Source organism: Tamandua tetradactyla, chromosome 6, assembly GCF_023851605.1.
Source record: "Tamandua tetradactyla isolate mTamTet1 chromosome 6, mTamTet1.pri, whole genome shotgun sequence".
Lineage (NCBI taxonomy): Eukaryota > Metazoa > Chordata > Mammalia > Pilosa > Myrmecophagidae > Tamandua > Tamandua tetradactyla.
This window is the reverse complement of record NC_135332.1, coordinates 70,389,079-70,409,514: the sequence shown is the minus strand read 5'-3', so window position 1 is coordinate 70,409,514 and position 20,436 is coordinate 70,389,079. Positions and strand designations below refer to the sequence as shown.

At 37.6% G+C, this 20,436-nt stretch overlaps 1 protein-coding gene across 5 annotated transcripts in view; it reads right to left on the bottom strand.

The window, feature by feature from the left end:
* Positions 1-20,436, bottom strand: part of TNRC6C (trinucleotide repeat containing adaptor 6C) — a 182,636-nt gene that overhangs the window by 92,518 nt on the left and 69,682 nt on the right. For all 5 annotated transcript variants that reach the window (XM_077166090.1, XM_077166094.1, XM_077166093.1 and 2 more), the window contains exons 2-3: positions 11,674-11,773; positions 8,712-8,733 (exon numbers count right to left, since the gene is read on the bottom strand). In XM_077166090.1, the coding sequence (XP_077022205.1) occupies positions 8,712-8,733; positions 11,674-11,773 (122 nt within the window). The remainder of the gene's footprint in view (positions 1-8,711; positions 8,734-11,673; positions 11,774-20,436) is intronic.

The window sequence follows — 20,436 nt, the reverse complement described above, 5'->3', positions numbered from 1 at the left end:
AAAGTTTGGGGCACTTTCTAGTACCTCTCTTTTTACCCCTAATTTCTAGCTTTTCCTTCAGCCCTGACAGAGCAAGCTGTGGGAGGCCCTTAGGCAGAAAGTCACAAATTTGCAAATCATACCTTGCAAGTTGTATCTCTTGAGGATCTCATCTTTCAAAGGAAGATTCACCTGAAGATTCTGGTTTGGGCTCAGCAGTGCTTCATATAGTTGTTTTAAGATATTTTATATAGACTTTATAAAATCTATCTGTAGTAGGATTAGTCTGACCAAGCCACTCTGCCTTTCTGAAAGCTGAAATGCTCTTAAATCTTTTCTCCACCTTAAAATCCCAAATGGTAACACAAATATTTACTGAGTCCTGAAATGCGAAGGGGCCAGCCTCTCCAGAACATCAACTAGCTCCAACCCCCTATCCCATATTATCGACAGCCCCTTCCAACGTGAAAAAGTTAGAATGGGCACAGGTCAAATATTCCTATTATTAAAAGTGTGAGAAAGATCAAAGGTGATGATGGAGTTACACAGAGAAAGTAGGGTTTAACAAATGAACATGAATGCTGAATCATTATATTGATATTCCTTTTACTCTCCAGTATCTCAGGCCAAGTACACAGCAAAGATTCAATAACTATCTGCTGGATCAAATGATTTAACCCAAGAAGTCATTAAGTTCTGCCTATTCTATCAACACTCTCCCTTCCTCTACAATCCTATGACTTGGCTTAGTCATCGGGAGTGGGAATTACTGTGATGGTCTAACTGTGCTCTAGCCTTTTCACCCCAATTCTTTTTTATTCATCTTCATTCCTGCACTTTGAGTGATCTTTCTAAGATATAAATGTCATGAAGTCACCCTCCCACTAAAACTTCCCAATGGTTCCATTTGGTCTATAAGATCAAATCTACAAAAAGACCACATCTAAAGTCCCTGGGATGGCAGGCAAAAATTTTGTGAGCTAGGTCTGCCCTCCACCTCTCTAGTTTCACCTCTTTCATTGGGTAGGAGAGGCTGTTAAAGAGTGTTTCGGTCTAATGACCTAAGTGGATCGTTTGGGGTCCACTGGAAGATATCCCATCTCTAGCATTTACTTAATTCTTACCAGTATTTTCTTTTCCCCTTGCTTTTTTTTAAAAAAACAGGTTATTATTATTACTTTGTTAAGTTTTTTCCTCTATTTTTTCTATAGAGATAAAAATATTTCATGAAAAGATGACCAAATGAAGGTATGTTAAGTTCTTTTAGGCAAACGACAAAGAATAAATCATAACACCCAGAACATTTTATTGCACTCATCTGCTTATATAGCTAACTCATACCTCTTTAAAAACAGGAAACTTACTTCATTCATCTCTACTATTTGGCAAGTGGTAGGTATTTCTTGTTTATCAAATTAATTAATGAACTCCTTAGCCAACTTAGGTGTGACTAATATTTACCTAATTTATTAATGAAATTTTTGGTTGGTATGGTAATCTGATGCTTTATTACCCCAGAAAGCCATGTTCTTAAATTTAATCCATTCCTGTGGGTGTATACCCATTATAAGTAGGATCTTTTGATAAGGCTATTTCAGTTAATGTGTAATCCACCTCATTCAGGATTCCTATTATTAACAGAATCCTCTATAAAGGGCATGATTAAAGAGAATGAGAGAGAGAGAGTGAGAGAGAGCATGCACACGAGTAAGTGAGCATGTGCATTAGCACATGCTGCAAAAATAAGCTGAAAGCAATGAAACCCAGTAGAGAAGGTAGACTGGCAGATGCCACCATGTGCCTTGTAATGTGGCTAAGGAGCCAAGAATCGCCAACAGCTGCTATTGGGGATGAAAGCATTGCCTTGAGGATGCCTGGATTTGAACATTTTCTCGGCCTCAAACTGTAAGCTTGTAAGCTAATAAATTCCCATTGCTTTAAGCAAACCCCTTTCATGGTATCTGCTTTAAGCAGCCTAGGAAACTAAAACAGTAAGAATGATGAAAGCTAGATAAATTGCAACTATATTTAAAAATACTTATTTATTGATAGTACTATATTACAAATTACTGTAAACACAGAAAGGGAAGAGATTGTTTCAGTCATACAGACTATGAAACAACAGTGATGAGTCTTTCCTCCCAACACTAGACACCAATTTAATATCAGAAACCAATCTGGCATTAAGAAAACAATCTGATTTAAAAATGGTCAAAAGATTTGCAGACACTTCACCAAAAAAGACATACAGATGGCAAATAAACACATGAAAAAGTTTTCAATATCATTAGTCATTTGGGCAATGCAAATTAAAGCCACAATAAGATACTACTGTGGAGCCTGCAACAGGCTAGCAAAAACGAGCCACAGTCAACTGGCAGCCCTTAACCCCAAGTGAGACAGTCACATACACCAACTATAAAGTCCCTCACGCATGCACAGTATAAAGGTCAATAAATCAGTAACAACATGTCTGCAGCTAGCCCCAATTATGGCTATCCTTTCTAACTTGTCTTATGATTGTCCACAATGCCTTAACAGAATGTTTCCTCATCTTGCTATGTATAAAACCTGCAGCTGTTTGTACCTCCTATGTCCCTACTTGCAAGGGTATGCGAAAAGCTTTGTGCCCTGCTGTGCAGCACAATAGAATGATTGGAGCCTGCCCTCTGGTGTTGCGTCTTGTTTGGAAGCCACTTGGCTTTAGGCTGTGCCCCAGCACCAGGGGTGCAACACTATCATATATCCATTAGATGGGCTAAAGTCATAAAAACTGATCAGATCAAGATTTGCAAGGATGTAAAAGAACTAGAACTCCCAAGTACTGTGGGTGGGAATGTAAAATGATGTAATGCTATGGAAAAGGGTTTGGCAATTTCTTCAAAAATTAATCATACACCTACCATAAGACAGATTTTTTTTTTGCTCAACATAAGGCTACTGAAAGAATCTCTCAATTGATCACATTAATGGGCACAGGAACGATTTCCTAAAATTACAACTACAAACTGGATGCATGGCTAAGTTGGATACCTGACTGCAAAATGTTAACTAAACTCTTTACAAGCAAGATCAGGATACAATTAAAATGTGGGAGTTTATAAAAGCATACAACTCAAAATGCTAATTCACAGGGAATTTGAATCACATTGGATCATCAAGATATGTGTTTTCATTTATGATATGACTTGAGCTTTTTGTTTGGAAACTTCTCTTTCAACTTTATTAACTTAAAAAAAAAAACCTGGCTTCAACTCTGCAAGTGAAATCATTGCCCTCCCTGCTATGTGGGACATGACATCCAGGGGTGAAAGTCTCCCTGGCAACGTGGGAGAGGACTCCCAGGGATGAATCCAGACCTGGCACCGTGGGATCAGCAATTATATCCTGACCAAAACAGAGAAAAGAAATGTAACTAATAAAAACTATCAGTGGCAGAGAGAGTTCAAATAGAGTCGAGAAGCTACTCTGGAGGTTGCTCTTACACAAGCTTCAGGTAGATCTTGCTAACTGTCATAACCTGCCAATCCCCAACCAGGACCATTCCAGCCAGTCCTAAAAAACACCTAGGGCAATTTATAAGATTCCATAAGGGTTCCAGGAACCAGCGTAACTTGCCAGAAACCTATAACCTCCAGATGGGTCCCTGGTCCAGATAAGTCCTGAAACCTAGCACGGCCTCTCCAAAACATTAGATAGTTCCATCTCCCTATCCCATATTAGTGACAGACCCTTCCAATATCAAAAATTTAGAATTGCCATAGCCCAGACAACCCCAATGAGAGGTATGGAAAGATCAAAGGTGATGGTGGAATTATACATAGAAGATAGGACTTAATAAATGAATATGAAAGCTGAATCATTAAATTGATATCTCTTTTAGTCTCCAGAGACTTCTAGAGCAGCTAGAGATTATAACCCAAAACTGTGAAACTGTAAGCCATGTTAAAGTCTGAAATATGTTCTACAACAAATTGTGGTGCTGTGCTTGCATATTTATAGCTTTTTATGTTATTGTTCACAAAAACATATGTTCACAAAAAAAGAAGGAAAAAAAGTTGATTGTGATAATAAAAAAGTATTTAAGTCTGCTAGCCTCCTATATTCTGGAGCAGCTAGAAGGAAAAATATGAAAGGATCGTATGGTAGCCCATGACAAACTATGGGATCTATCCTGTAACCACTTTTTGAAGACTGCTTTGAAAACTATTGCTTTTTTATTTCTTTGCTTTATAATATGTTACACTATACAATAAAAAAAGTTTAAAAAAAAGTAAAACAGATGAATTAAGAGTGATAAAGTTACTACAAAGTGTTTGTATTGCAAGTATTGCCCACAAGACTCATTAGGGGAATACATCTCGTGTTTTTAGTCACTGTATTAAATTTTATTCCAATAAAAACAAAACAAAACCCCACAATAACCTGGCTGTATACATTAAGTTAAATTCACATTTATGAGCATTATCACAGTTAAGCCTAAAATAAAAATAAATCCATTGCAAATCCCCAGAGAACAATATGGAAAATTTAGGCTCACAGAGTCATAACAGCACATATAAACTTATTATCTGTGCCAATATTATGGGCAGTGCACAGAATTAAGAAAAGAGACTACTGATTACTGAAGTAAAACCCATTAGAGCCGAGAAAAGTCTGACACTGCAAGCTGCTCCACAGAAGAGAAAGAATACTACACAAGTGAACAAAAATTATTTCACAACAGGATCATACCAGATACCCCTTCTTCTCCAGAATGAGAGCACTTAGGATCTCACAAAGGTCAGGAGCTCTCTCTTCCTTTAGTTGCCAACTCAAAGGCAATGATCAGAGGGATTTATGAATGGCTATTCTGTTTATGAATAGGCTAGTACAGATGTTTTCAAATTGCTTAGTGCAACCCCTTGAGGGGCTGGGGATGGGGGAGCGCTAATTGGGGGTGGTGAAGAGGCCATGTAAAAATATACTTAGATAAATGCATTCATAAAGATTTGCTTTCAAGGGCAGTCAACTGGATGGTAACTGGTGAGTATCAGGAAGGAGGGATTTCAAATGAACTTTAATTTCCTCTTCTTAAATAATACACAAATTATTTTCAAGTAGAATATATTGCTTATATTTTTTCATTAATGGAGAAAAAAACAAGGTGGCAGCAAAAACCACCACCCAAGGCAGGAAAAAGCAGAGTATGAGGAGGACCTCAAGCATATCAGCATGCTCAGCAACTCCACCCCAGGAAAGATGCTTCCTGGCATGCTCACCTACCCTACCAAGAGGCAGAGGGGAGATAAAGGGGGGACTACCAGGCAGGAGGTGGTGGCAGGCAAGTACGGATTCATTCCCAGCTGCAGGGAACATGGTTCTCACTACCACAGTGGGGCAGGGTGCTGGATATGACTGTCAACCGCTTAGCGTTTCAAACAAACTTAGACACTTGACTTGAATCTTCAAAAGAGATGAAAATGACCTCAAGAAAAAAATCACAGATTGGGATTTCAAAATCAGCCAGGGATAGAATGTCTGTTTTATTTGTAACTTGGCAAAGCAGAATTTCTAGAAACCTAATTTTTAGATTTGCATGAGGGGGAAAGCATGCTACATATTAGAATAAGTAATCATAAAAGATAGATTTCTGATTAGGTTCAGTTCTCCTTTAGTCATTCACATGAAAATTCATAGTTCAAGTTCAATGGTTACAGTCAGATATTTAAAGTTCATAAACGTAATTAATGCTGTAATGAAGACAAATCTATCAACAACAGACTAGACTGGTTATAATATGATATGCTCCAGGAAGAAATAGAGAGATATAATAAGTTCTGAAAATGTTTAAAATAAAACAAACTTTAAGGAGGTTATATTTCACTTATTGAGAAAATTAAATCAAATATAATGCTGGATAACAGAGGTACTGCTTTACTACGAGAATGGCCTATAATATCATAGAGCAAAGAACCTACTAATTGATTTGGTTTAGTTTGAACCAATTATCAAAACCAAATCAACTCAAACTTCTTTCTACTACATTAAATGATTCAGTATATTGCACAATCTAATTTATAATTCCAGCCTCTCTCTCTTAAAAGTATTCAGCATCTGGGCTCATTCAAATTGTTAGCTTGTTCTTACAATCACACAGCTCAGGGTGCTCAGATTTACAGGTGCTGCCTGCTGGAGAAAGCAGGGCTATCTGGTTCCTGGTGATTACTTGGGACAGGTCACCCCCTCTGGCAGGCAGTATGATCTGGCCCTGGCAGCACCAGCACTGGAATCAGAGCCCAGATTTAATCAAGCTCTGCCACCCACTAGGCTTGGTGACCTGGTCTATGCTATTTTTCCTCTCCCTAGGCATCTGTTTCCTGGCCTACAGGGTTGTTTTGAAGCATGGTAGGTACTTGAGGCAAAGAGAGGCTTGATAAAAATCTGTTGTGGAGCTTTCTGCAAGTTCAGGAAGACCCTGAGCACACCAGCCCAGCTGTTCGCTCTTTAGGCAGCCTTGGGGACACCTGGCAAACTTTCATAGTTTCAGTTTACTTGTTTGTTTACTGGAGATAGTATCATCAACAGTAAGGAACTCTGACAATTAGAAAGAATCCATGTAAAGCATGGTGCAGAGCCTGCCCTTACCACCATGGGCAAGTGCGGGTGCTGGTGTAAGACTGGTAATGGCACAAGGTCTTGGGAACTGGGAGCGCAGAACAAGCAAGACCCATACAGCCCCAGCATCTATGGCCTATCGGCCAGAGCAGAGAAACTGACTCAAATGCTTGGAGGTTGGAAAAGTGATTCTATTTTATATGTGAATACTAATACTCACACTTTTCTTATAATATATTTCATATATTCAATCAGGCCCATTCTGCATTGTCTAATTCAAGTGTCCAGTTGGAAATTTAGAACCACATCTTACAGGCAATTAATATTGTTTGGAAACAGTAATAATGGAGGGTCTGAGAATTTAAACTCTGATGCTGCTGGTGCTCCTGGATGAGTTCCTAGCAGAACTGTTATTTATAATTTGAAAAGCATTTTTTGTTTGGAAGAGCACTTATAATCATTATTACAACCTGTTCCAAGGCTAGTTAGTACATTTACTGACAAACTGCAACCAAAGGAGTGGTATTTTAGAGAAGATAAAAGGAGAGGATTAAAAACCCAGTAGAGTTTGCAGTTAGTAATGAAAATGCTCATCAGAACAGTAAGAGAAAATAACTCTGCGTAAAGTGGCAGGACAATGCAATTCATAATCACTACGACAATAGCAATTTGCTACCATTTGAGGAGAAAACAATTATAATGACAATGACAACAAAATATAGCTTGAATCAGATTTGAAAAAAGGAAATGGATGATTCAAAACAAATCAATAATTCTGTACTTTTAAATATTATAAGAAATCAATGTTTTTCATTCAAGATCATAACTTGATCTAATTCTGTACCACAACCCTTTGTACTCTTTTAAAAAGAAGTGTTATGCAAAATCAGTATTCCTGAGAGCAGAAGTGAGGAAATTTTCTGTTTCACTATGTTGCCCTTTAATATTTACTTCCATACATTTATTTTACATTAAATCCAACTTTTAATGAGACGCTCATCTAAAGGCACCCAAGGCCAAATCCACTGGGGTCAAAAGCTCTAGGCTTACTTGAGTCTGGTCTTTACTACTAACTACTAGATCAAGAACACGCTGTGTAATTCCTAATACGAGCCTCCATTTCTTCATCTATAATCTAATACTTGTCCTGCTCAACTAGGCAGTTCAGGTGAGATAATAGAAACTTCATTGTCTAAACTACAAAACATCAAACAAAAGTAGAATATTAGCAGTAGTGTGGCCTGAGCCAGCACTCTGTCACAAAAACCTTTATAGTCATGTGTCTTCATATGCAATTGTGTATATACATGTGATGGCGCGAATAAATAAGAACAGTAAATATGGCTGCTATGTGCTAGGCACTGACCTCCTCACAACACTTAATGAGGCAGGTACGATTACCTTTCTCATTTTAAATACAAGAAAAATGCAGGTTAAAGAAGTGAACAGCTTGCCCCAAATTAAACAGAGCGGTTGTGTGCAACTCCTGATCGTGTGCTATTCACCACTACAAGGTACCTAAACTTATCCAATATAAAATGAAGAGACTCAGACTGTCACTCCCCTTTCTGCTTCTTCTGAATCTCTAGTCAATCAAAGGGATGTCAAAGTTATAGTGACAATGACATGTGTTTCAGTAAATACCCAGTAGGCAAATAATAAGCAAACTTTGGACTTGGAGGATTAAACCAAAAAAAAGGAGACTTTTACATATCAATAAGCAAAGAAGGAATACAGAAAGAAAATATCTCTCTTTTTATTCTAATAGCAGCCAATGAAAAAGTGGAAGCTTTAAAAAAAAGTCAGTACTCTTTGGTTCATCTTAAAATTGGATCAATTTTTATAAATTTAATCCTTGTTTGGTGGGAATCAAACCAATAGAAGATGAAAACGCATTGTTTACAAAACTAACATAACATTCTTCAAGCATTTTGAGATTAAGTAAATGCCAATGAGATATAGATGTAAAACCAGTGCTAAACTAAAGAACTTCACAGTAAATAATAAAGAGAAGCTTCAAAAGCTGGGTTAGATTCTTTGTTATTAACCATCAGTTTAAAAAAGATGTCATGTTCACCATAAAAAGTTCCAGTACTACCATAAAACGTATTCCCCCCAAATTTAAAGAAACTTACCTTTGGTTTTTTGATCAGCAGCCTGAAAAAAAAAATCAGAAACTGTTTAGGAATAATAATATAGGACGCACACATCTATAAAAGCTGACAAGCAGATTTTTAACATTTGAAATTTTAAAAACAAGTTTTTGCCCAGTTTATTATAATTTGTAATTGGGAAAAATGTACAATTGTCTACATGCCATTGATTACATACTAAATGATTGAAGGGCAAAATACGCTACTCTGGAATTCACGTAAGCTCTATATTAACAGTATAAAAGGTATTCAAAATACAAAATATATTAAACGAGGCAACAACAAAAATAAATGGCAATAATGCCAAAACTGAATGTCAACAGGTGGGGGGATGGGGAAAGGGGTATGGATTACTGTGTGGAAGAAAAGAAATGTCTTCAGATAGAGTAGAGTGGCGAAGGAAGGTCTATACAATTAGGCTGGATTTTATGATGTGTGAATAAAACTGTTTAAAAATGAACAGAGAGCAACAAGCACTAGAGAAAATGCAGAGAGATGTACCTATTCACTGTTGGTAGGAAAACGAGAGGTGCAGCCCCTTGGAGGACAGTGTGGTGGTTCCACAGAAGGCTAAGGTGGGTTTGCCATATGATCCTGAAACCTGGTTGCTCAGTATATACCTAGAGGAACTGAGTGTGGCGACAGGAATGGACATTTGCACATTGGTGTTAATGGCGACACTGTTCCTGATCCACAACAATGGAGGCGGCTTAAGGGTACAATGATGAGGAATGGAAAGGGGAACTATGGTGAATACATACAATGGACTACTGAGTGGTCACAAGAAGGAATGAAGTTGTGAGGCATACAACTAGGTGAATGAAACTTTACCTTAAGAGCTGTATGTTGAATGAAATGTCAGGAGAAAAAGACAAAATATTTTCATGCTTCACTCATATGGACTAAACGTAATAAGAAAATTCGGTGAACTAAAGTTGAGAGCATGGGTTATCAGGTTGGGGCTTATTGTAAAGGGTCCTAGATAGTAAGCTCTTACAACTGTCACATAAATTCATTTGGTGTAACTGTTAATTCTAAATTCTGAGATACTGAGCTGTTTGTATATAACATGGTCTTTCCCAGAAACTTTGGGTACTTATGTGACACCTGAGACTCAAGAGTTAGAACTCTGAAGCTAAAAGAGAGAAAAGCACCCCATAAAGGAACGATTTAAAAAGTTGAAAAGGGTATCAGACTTCAACTAGAGATATGAATGAAGCTGATGTGGATAGACTAAGGTATACTAGAAGACTAGGCAAAGAATGATATTGTCTATATTTTAAAACCTCAACTTCTGGGTGAGACTAAAGGGTGAGATGTTTATTTGGTGCAAAATTTACATTTGGGTAACACATTTCCTAATTTAACTTGTATGGTCAGTTTAGTTGAACACTATAAGTACATGGAATCTTGAATAGGAAATGAGATTTTGTTGGTTAGTCCACGTTAGTGTGATGCCCCAATAAATTCCAGAATAATCTGGGCAGTGAAAAAGAAGTATTTGCAGGGTTTCCTTTTAGGAATGGGGAGAAGTTCAACTTCCCCATTTGGAGAATTTCTGATACTTTCACAAGCAGTGGGGACAACCAAATCAATAAGCCGAGCCTGATCTTGGGGTTTGTCCCTATGAAACTTATCCTGCAAAAGACAGGCTAAGCCTACTTAAAATTAGCCCTAAGAGTTACCCTCAAGAGAATCTCTTTTGTTGCTCAGATGTGGCCTCTCTCTCTAAGCCAATGCAGCATGTGAACTCACTGCCTTCCCTCCTATGTGGGACATGACTCCTAGGGGTTTAAATCTCCCTGGCAATGTGGGACAGAAAGCCTGGGATAAGCCAGGACCTTGACATCAAGAGACTGAGAAAGTCTTCTTTACCAAAAGAGGGAAGACAGAAATGAGAAAAAATAAAGTGTCAGTGGCTGAGAGATTTCAAACGGAGTCAAAAGGTTATCTTGGAGGTTATTTTAATGCATTACATAGATATCCCTTTTTAGTTTGTGGTGTATTGGAGTGGCTAGAGGGAAATACTTGAAACTGTTGAGCTATGTTCCAGTAGCCTAGATTCTTGAAGACAATTGTATAAAGGTAAAACGTATACAATGTGACTGTGAGATTGTGAGAACCTTGTGTCTGATGCTCCTTATATCCAGGGTATGGACAGATAAGTAAAAAATATGGATAAGAAATAAGCAAATACTAGGGGGAACAAAGGTTACAATAAGTTGAGTAGATTGAAATACTAATGGTCAATGAGAGGGAAGGGTAAGGTGTATGTTTTTTCTTTTTTCTTTTTATTTATTTTTCTGGAATGATGCAAATGTTCTAAAAAATGATCATGGTGATGAATATACAGCTATGTGATGATATTGTGAGCCAGTGATTGTGCATCATGTATAGAAAATATGTGTCTGAAGATTTTTCTCAATTTAAAAAAAAGAAAATGAAAAGAAATAAATGGCATAACTTAGTATTTAAATGCCATAAAACTTAAGTGTAACTACAAGGTTTACAGTGGAACATTTTACTTTTTAATATTTACTAACAGAATTTATTAAAAAAAATTTTGACAAAGCCACAAAAATTATTTCTAGGTTTTCTAATGAAATCAGTTAAATTGCCCTTTACTTTTCTCTTAGACATGGTTGTTCAGGACAGTTAATTTTAAATAGAATGCCATGGACATTCTTTACTTTCATAAACTAAAATGAAACTTCTTTAAAACACAACTGTAATATCTCTAGTTATTCTCTTTAAGAAAGGCAATTTGGATCCATAACCCCATATTCATTACACTAGTACAGTATCTATTATTCACTAAGTATAGATTTAGAATATTGATTTTCAAAAGTAGTACACTGAAATGTACTAGTCACGTAATGGCTATGATAATGTAAATGAGACAACATGATGAGACAATGAAAGTTAGGAGTAACTTTAGCCAAACCTTTTTCTGAGCACCTTCCTTCTTTTTCTTTTCTTCCTGCTTTTTCTTTTTCTTTTCTTCCATCAAACGTTCCTCTTCTTGTGTTTCTTGTTCTTTCTCCCTGATAATACAAAAGAAAGGTGTTATTAGTATAACACCCATTTTAAGCAAACAAACAAAAAGTTAAAGTATTAGCTTCCGAGCCAAGGAGACTCCCACACGTGGTAGAAAGGAGTACACTTTGAGAACAGGTGTTAGAAACGGGCATTTCCTTCTATACCTGTGCACATTTTCTAGGACCTTGGCACATTACTCTGACTTATTTAGTGGCTCAGATGTCTCATTCATTCAGCTCATACTTCTTGAGCACCAGTCTCCTATTAGGCACTGCATTAGGAAAGCAGGGAGCACAGAAAGGAGCAAGATACAGTCCCTCTCTTGTAGTTACAGACCAGTATTGCTCTTTCAAGGCCCAAAGTGATCAGAATCACCTGGGTATCCACTAAAAATGTTGATTCCTGGGTTCTACTCTAGCCCAAACAAACCAGATTCTTTGGAAGTGATTCATACATAGACTAAAATTACACATTTGTTTTATAAACTGATGTTCATTAAACAAAGATTCCTGCACATTGTAGTGAGAATACAGAAGGCTGCGCTGGAGCACAGCAGAGAACAATACCACCCGGCAGAGTCAGGCAGCCAAACAATCAAGGGTTAATGACACAAAGGAGTCTGACTGGCATAGGCGGTGTGACAGTTATTAATTTACTGCCTGTCAGCTCCAAATTCCCTCTTCATGACATCTCTGGGTAAGAGTGCTTAAGGCACTCCTTTACAGTGAGTGCAATGATTTAAGCTCAGCAGAGGGCACCAGAGGGATAGGCAGGAAGAGGTTCTCCTAGCCTTCCAGGCTGCTGTATGGTGGGGTCCACAGTGTGGGTCTGAAGACAGCCTGTGATGCTCTGCTCTAGGCAGGTGCCCAGAACGCACAGTCCCGCGGCCACTCTGCAGGCCTGGTTCTGTGAGCTCCAGATCACCTGCCCACGAGTGCCATGATAGTTTTCCCTCTTGTGATACTCCTGCTCCCCACTGTACTGGTATCTCCATCCCCTCTGCATGCCCACAAGCCTAGCAACTGGCCGTGGCTTGCTCACAGGCACCGTGTGCTTCATGCTTTCTGCTGCAGAGGGCAGAGGGCTATACCTTCTTCAATGATGTAGGACTCTAGCTTTGGAGAGGGTGATCCCTTCCAAGGTTGTCCTTCCTCAGGTATTCTCCCTCAGCAACAGTGTACATGTAGCTTCTTCAGTTACTCTATCACAGTTTTAACTACTCTTTATATTAAACATTTTCCCTATTAATATCACTGTACGGTTTTACCTCCAAATTGGACCCAGACTGATAAGAGGTGGGGAGGCAGGTCATGTACAAAAGCCACAGCAAAACATCATCACCCATCCATTAATGTTTTTGGAGTTTATTTTAATTTGTATATGTGTCTTATTTACAATACATGCAAAAGGAATTTCAACCTGATGTTAGTTTGTACAACTTAAATACTGTCATAATGATACTTAAATGCCTAAATACAGGGAGGGGGTGGGTGGGTGGGGGCACAGGGTACAGGGAGGCAGGTTTGTGAGAATACTCTTCCTTTAAAACAATGGTTCTTGAGCTATCAGAATTAACTGGGAAGCTTAAACACCTTAAAATACCAAAATTGCATGCAACCCATGTTAACTAAATCTCTGGGAATGTAACTTAGACCTCAGCATTTTTTAAAGCTTCCAGATAATGCCAATGTTCAGCTGAAGTTGAGAAATACTGGTTTGAAAGGAGGTATGTACATTTTTCAAGTCGGAAAAGGTTATGGTTCCTTATCTTAGATAATACTTTCTAGGAATGTTTTCACATTAAAGGCAACCCCTGGGAGGGGTGAGCCGGTATGACATCATGCTGTTGTCCCATCTAGGGAAGAGATGAACAATGAAGAGAGGATAGCAAATGGCTGCCCACACCTACTGCTACACTTACTTGATCTACAGCACTGTGAGACCCTTAAATTATCTTCAGATACTAAAATTAATAAAGTAGGCAAATATAGGTTACATTTTTAAAAGATATTTAATATCAGATGGATAAAAATGACTTTTGCTCATCTCTATTGTGAATTAGAGCCAGCTATTCCCTTGGCAATACAGTTAAGATTGTACTGTAATAGCAAAATAAAATATTATAAAGAATCCATGTAGCCCCAAGGTATTTTATACTTTCCTGTTCGTGCTCATGTCTATATGACAAAATTTAACCCAAATGTATGTTATTTAACAAAACTTCATCTAAATTTTTCTCTTATAGCAGTAATCTCTTCTTCCTTTAACTTCCAGTGTACATTTTTTGCCATTTTTCATTTAATTATTTTTATTACATAAAGTAATACATTCTCATGGAAAAAAATATAAACAGTAAGTAAATATAATAAAAAGACTTCTTTTCCAGTGACTGTAAGCTGTCTTCTTAGAAGGAACAAATGTCAACAGTTTCTCGGTTATCTTTAAGAAAATCCTCTTTATACCACTATTCATATACTACTCTTTTTAAAAATATGGAAGCATACTATTTATTACATTTCTTCATTATTCTTTTTTCACTTAATTATATACTCCAATATGCATCGGGAGGATAAATTCCTTCACAGCTTTAATATGCCTGGAATGTTATTTCTTAATGTATAAATTTGAGACATTAACAATTATAGCATTTACTTTATAAAGAATATGTACATGTTTGCTGTACAGCTAAGTAATATACTGTGATCTTTGCAGAGCTGTTTTTTTTTCTAGTTTCTACTTGTTTTTCTTTTCCTTTTGCAGCATCTTTCCTATAAAAATCCAAAGTTTAAAAAATTACACACACCCCTCTCCAGCCCACCAGCACCCCAGACACATATACACAAACACACACACTCTGAAAATCTCCTTTCCAGAGCCTTCAATCCAGCCCTCTGGGCTGGAAGCAGTCTTAGCTAGTTTTCTTATATCCTATATAGTAACTCTTTTGTCATATCGCAGTTTATTCTTTACATTAAACTTTGCATTTCTATCTCCAGTTGAGAACCACACTGATAAGTAGAAAGGAGAAATTCACACTTAGCAGAAGTAACAACATGGCAAAAACCTCAGCAAAACATCATCATCCATGGCAAAAACCTCAGCAAAACATCATCATCCATCTACCAATGCTGATACAAATTTATTAATTCAATTATCCTGTGACTTCTCTGGTCTTTTTCCTTCTTTAATTACGCTCTCAATTTGAGGAAACATCCTCCAAGAAAGAATGCACTGGAGGTCAATTTTTGGAGACCAGCATGTCTAAAATAACTTTAGGCTACCTTTTAGTTTGTCTGGTGTCTTGGCTAAGTACAGAATGCTAGGTTGAAAATTAGTTTTGAAGGAATTGTGCCATTTAGCCTACCATCCAGTACTACTCAAGAGAAGTCTGCTGTCATTTTGATTCCTGGTCCTGGTTAGGTTATATTTGTTTCCTATGGAAATGTATAATATCTCTTTATCCCTAGGATTCTGGAATTTCATGAGCCTTGGTGGTGTTCCCCTACCCATTAGTTGTACATAGCATATATCTTTTAGCTCTATCTTCTTGAAAATTCTTCTCTTGTTTTTCAAATTATAACAAATTGAACACCATGGATTGATCCCCTATAACTTATTTTTTCTGCTCCACATCCGTCTTTGTTGTTACTGTTGTACTATGTCCTGGGAACATGACTCAACCTAGTTTTCCAATCCTTCTGAATCTTACTCTGTGATAAAATTTTATTTTTTAAAATAACTTTTTTGTTCTCTGATTGCTCCTTTCCCATCACATTTTGTTCTATTTTATGGATGTGCAATCATCTCTATTCTATCTGAAGATACTGTCTAGGGGTTTTCTGAAGTTTTTTTTCCCCTGGTTTCCTGCATTACTTCTATTTCCCGAATAGACTCTTGTCCTTTTATACTCACTATAATGTAGGAGTCTTTCCTCAACTATCTGATCATCCATGGTTGTCTATTCAGGCTTCAAATTGAGGTAAAGAAAGCCAATTAGAAACTTTCTGTGCATGGCTGGACTTTTGTGCTGGTTTGAAAGGAAGTATGCCCCCTAGAAAAGCCATGTTTTAATCAATGTCCCATTTCAAAAAGGGAGAATAATCCCTATTCAATACGGTATGTTTGAAACTGTAATCAGATCATCTCCCTGGATGATGTGATTTAGTCAAGAGTGGTTGTTAAAGTGGATTAGATGAGGACATGTCTCAACCCATTTGGGTGGGTCTTGATTGGTTTATTGGAGTCCTATAAAAGAGGAAACATTTTGGAGAAAGGGTGATTCGGAGAGAGCAGAGAATGCTGTAGCATCACGAAGCAAAGAGTCCACGAACCAGCGACCTTTGGAGATGAAAGAGGAAAACGCCTCCCGGGGAGCGTCATGAAATCGGAACTGAGGAGAGAAAGTTAGCAGATGACGCCATATTTGTCATGTGCCCTTCTAGCTGAGAGAGAAACTGTGACCGTATTCACCATCTGCCTTCTTACTTGAGAGAGAAACCCTGAACTTCATCGGCCTTCTTGAACCAAGGTATCTTTCCCTGGGTGCCTTTGATTGGACATTTCTGTAGACTTATTTTAACTGGGACATTTTCTCGGCCTTGGAACTGTAAACTAGCAACTTATTAAATTCCCCGTTTTAAAAGCCATTCCATTTCAGGTATATTGCATTCTGACAGCTAGCAAACTAGAACAGGCTGGACTTTGTTTAGTGGAGGGCTTTGATTTATAGAGACCAGGTAGGAAGCTGGCTATTTTGGTAAAGTAGCCTCAAATGCCAAAACATGAAGGTTTTTCCATGATTACCAGGGTATTTTACTTACTGGATTAGCTACTAGACCTTAACCATCCAGAACTGTTCCACTGCTAAAATCTGAGGTGTCAAATTTTCATACTTTCGGATCACAACTTCTTGTTACTCCTTACTCCTATGTCTACTGTACCTATTTTTCATTGACATCTCCTGCGTCCTGACTTTTCCATGTCTTCTATTTTCATCAACCCCTTTCCTAAAGAGCCTAAACCTTAAGAATTTTGTATACTCACTAATTCAATTAGTTTAAAACTATATAACAAAATATATGTGTTTTACTATGATAGGCACCAGGGACCAAGAAAAAAAAAGAGAGAAGGAACTGATTTATAAATATGTTTTCAACAATGAATTTAAAAGGACTCTGAAATTAAACCAGTGATATGGTATAGTTCATGTGCTCTCGAGCATATGCATATAAGCAATCTGAGTAAAAGGATCACCATGACTATAAAAGTGACATGTATAAAATGCAGTAGGTGCACAAGCAGTGTGTCCCAATTAAAACAAGTCTACAGAAATGTCCAATCAAAGGCACCCAGGGAAAGATACACTGGGGTTTCTTCATATGAAACTTAACCCCAGAAAGGATAGGTCAAGCCTACTTAAATTTAGGCCTAAGAGTCCCCCTGCAAGAGAACCTCTTTTGTTGCTCAGATGTGGCCTCTCTCTCCAGCCAACACAACAAACAAAGTCACCACCCTCCCCCTGCCTACGTGGGACATGACTCCCAGGGGTGTGGACCTTCCTGGCAACGTGGGACAGAGATCTTGGAATGAGCGGAGACTCAGCATCAAGGGATTGAAAAAACCCTAGAATGAGCTGAGACCCAACATCAAGAGATTGAGAAAACCCTCTCGACTAAAAGGGGGAAGAGTGAAATGAGACAAAGTGTCAATGGCTGAGAGATTCCAAACAGAGTCAAGAGGTTATCCTGAAGGTTATTCTTACGCATTAAGTAGATATCACCTTGTTATCCAAGAGGAAATGGAGAGGCTGGAGGGAACTACCTGAAAATGTGGAGCTGTGTTCCAGTAGCCATGTTTCTTGATGATGACTGTATAATGATACAGCTTTCACAGTATGACTGTGTGATTATGAAAACCTTGTGTCTGATGCTCCTTTTATCTACTTTCTCAACAGATGAGTAGAACATATGGAATAAAAATAAATAATAGGGGGGAACAAATGTTAAATTTAGTTTGAAATGCTAGTGACCAATGAAAGGGAGGAGTAAGGGGTATGGTATGTATAATTTTTTTTTTGTTTTCATTTTATTTTTATGTTGTCTTTTTATTTTTTTTTCTGAATTGATGTTCTAAGAAATGATCATGATGATGAATATGCAACTATGTGATGATATCGTGAATTACTGATTATATATGTAGAACAGAATGATATGTTAATGTTTTGGTTTGTTCTAAAATTTTTAATTAATAAATAAATTTTTAAAAAATAAAAAATTTAAAATATACTTTGAGATTTATTGCTTTTTTGTATATATGTTATATTTCACAATAAAAAATGTTAACATATAAAATAAAAAGGCAAGAAAAAAAAACAACAAACCCTCAATAATAAAAAAACCAAACAATTCCACAACAAAAAAGAAAAAAAAATGCAGTATGTGCATAAAACATTAAACATCAGAGTCTAAGTAACTGAAACTCTCCTACCCATCTTATCTTTCTCATCCTGATGAGCATGTGTCCTGGCTTTGTCAGCTTAGTAAGATTATAAACTTAGCTTTGTATAGTTCCTTGATTCATTGGTGGAGGGAAAAAACAAATTGGTATTATTTTCTATGTGGAGAAGTTGTGAGATAAACTTGTAAGTCAAGCTGTAAGGGGAATAAAGAAAAGAGGTGGGAAGGCTGGGAAAGTCTAGTTTTCTAATCATAAAACCTTTTCTTTAATCTAACTTAATCTGTCTGGATAATCATTTAAACAACCAAAACACAATCCCAGAATGGGATTGAGTGTTTGCAATTCTGTATAGCATAATGTAATGCCTGGATATATCCCAGAGTATGTTGAACAGATCATTTTAAAGTATTGGCAAAGTCCCTTGAGGGACAGGACAAAATCTATGGAACTATTAAACTTTACCACCAACGAAGCCCCTGATACCATCTCAAACATTAAGGTACTCAAGTCAACAGGCCACAAGTCCTTGATCTCGAGGCTTGCTTTTGTGAAGCTTATTTAAGAAGCATAGGAGCTAAGCTTACCTATGCTTAAAAAGTTACTTCCAGAGGACCTCTCTTGTTGCTCAGATGTGGCCCCTCTCTCTCAGCCTAACTCTACACGTAAAATCATTACCCTTCCTTCTACATGGGACATGACCAGGGTAACAGTCTCCCTGGCAACATGGGCTATGACTCCCGGGGATGAGCCTGTGTATCATGGGATTGACAATGCCTTCCTGACCAAAAAGGAGGAAAAGAATTGTAACAAAATAAGGTATCAGTGCCTGAAAGTTCAAATAGAGTCGTGAGGTTATTCTGCAGGCGACTCTTACCCAAACTTCAGCTATATCACATAGTTTGCTAAACCCCAACCAAAAACATCCTTGCCAACCCTAAAGAATATTATGATTACTTTCCATAAAACTACAATCTCCATTTGGGTTCCTAGGCCAGATACATCCTGAAACCCAGAGGGGCCAGTTTTTCCAGAACATCAGCTAGTTCCATCCCTCTATCCCATATAATTGACAGCCTTTTCCAACATGAAAAACTTAGAATGGGCATAGCCTAAATATCCCTCAAGATTGGGAGAAAGATCAAAAGAGAAGGAGGAGTTATAACAGAAAAGATAGGATTTAACAAATGAGTATGACTGCCGAATATATTGAAATTGCTTTCAGTCTCCAGTGTCTTGAAGCAGCTAGAAGGAAAAACCTAAAATCATGGAACTTTAACCCACGCTAAACTTTAAATCTGTTCTATAGCTAATTGTTGTGGTGTGCTTTTAAATTCATTGCCTTTTTATATACATGTCATATTTCATAATAAAATAAACCTTTTTCTCTTAAAAACTTTATTAAGTACAACCTCTTCAAGAAAATCCATTTATTCCATCCCCCTATTCTCTATTATTTATGCTCCTTTTCAACTTGAAAAACTTAGAATAGGCATAGCCCAAATAAACCTCAAGATTGGAAAAAGGATCAAAGGAGAAGGAGTTATAACAAAAAAGATAGGATTTAACAAGTGAGTTTGACCACTAAATCATTACATTGCTATTTCTTTTAGTCACAAGTTGTCTTGAAGCAGCTAGAAGGAAAATCCAGAAATTGTAGAACTGTAATCCATATCAAACTTTGAAATTTGTTCCATAACTATTTGTTGAAATGTAACTATAACTATTTGAGATTTCCTTTTTTTTTGTACATACATTATCTTTCTCAATTAAAAAAAATTTTTTAAGTACTACGCTAAAACTAAATGTCAGTATTAGGGGGAGAGGAGCTGAGATGGCTGCTTAGTGAGGAGCAGCCAAGATGGTGGCTTAGTGAGGACTGGGATTTGGTTTGTCCTCCAGAGCACCTAGTAAATATTCAGGAACAGTACAGAACAACTGCTGGGGCCATGTCAGTGACTGGACACACAGCGTACCCCAGTCTGGAGAAGCTGGACTGGGTGCGAGCCTACCCAGAACCGTGAGTTCCCCAAGCCATGGCGGCTAGTGCCCCTCCCCGACAGGCTGCCTTCCAGCGGGAATGGGAAAGAGACTTTACCAGCTGCAGGGGCTGAGTGCAACCAAGCTCCAACTATGGAACTAACAAATTCTGACTACTAAAAATAGGCTCCCAGCTCAGCTGAACCTCAGGTAAAAATTGAGGTTGCTAGGTTTT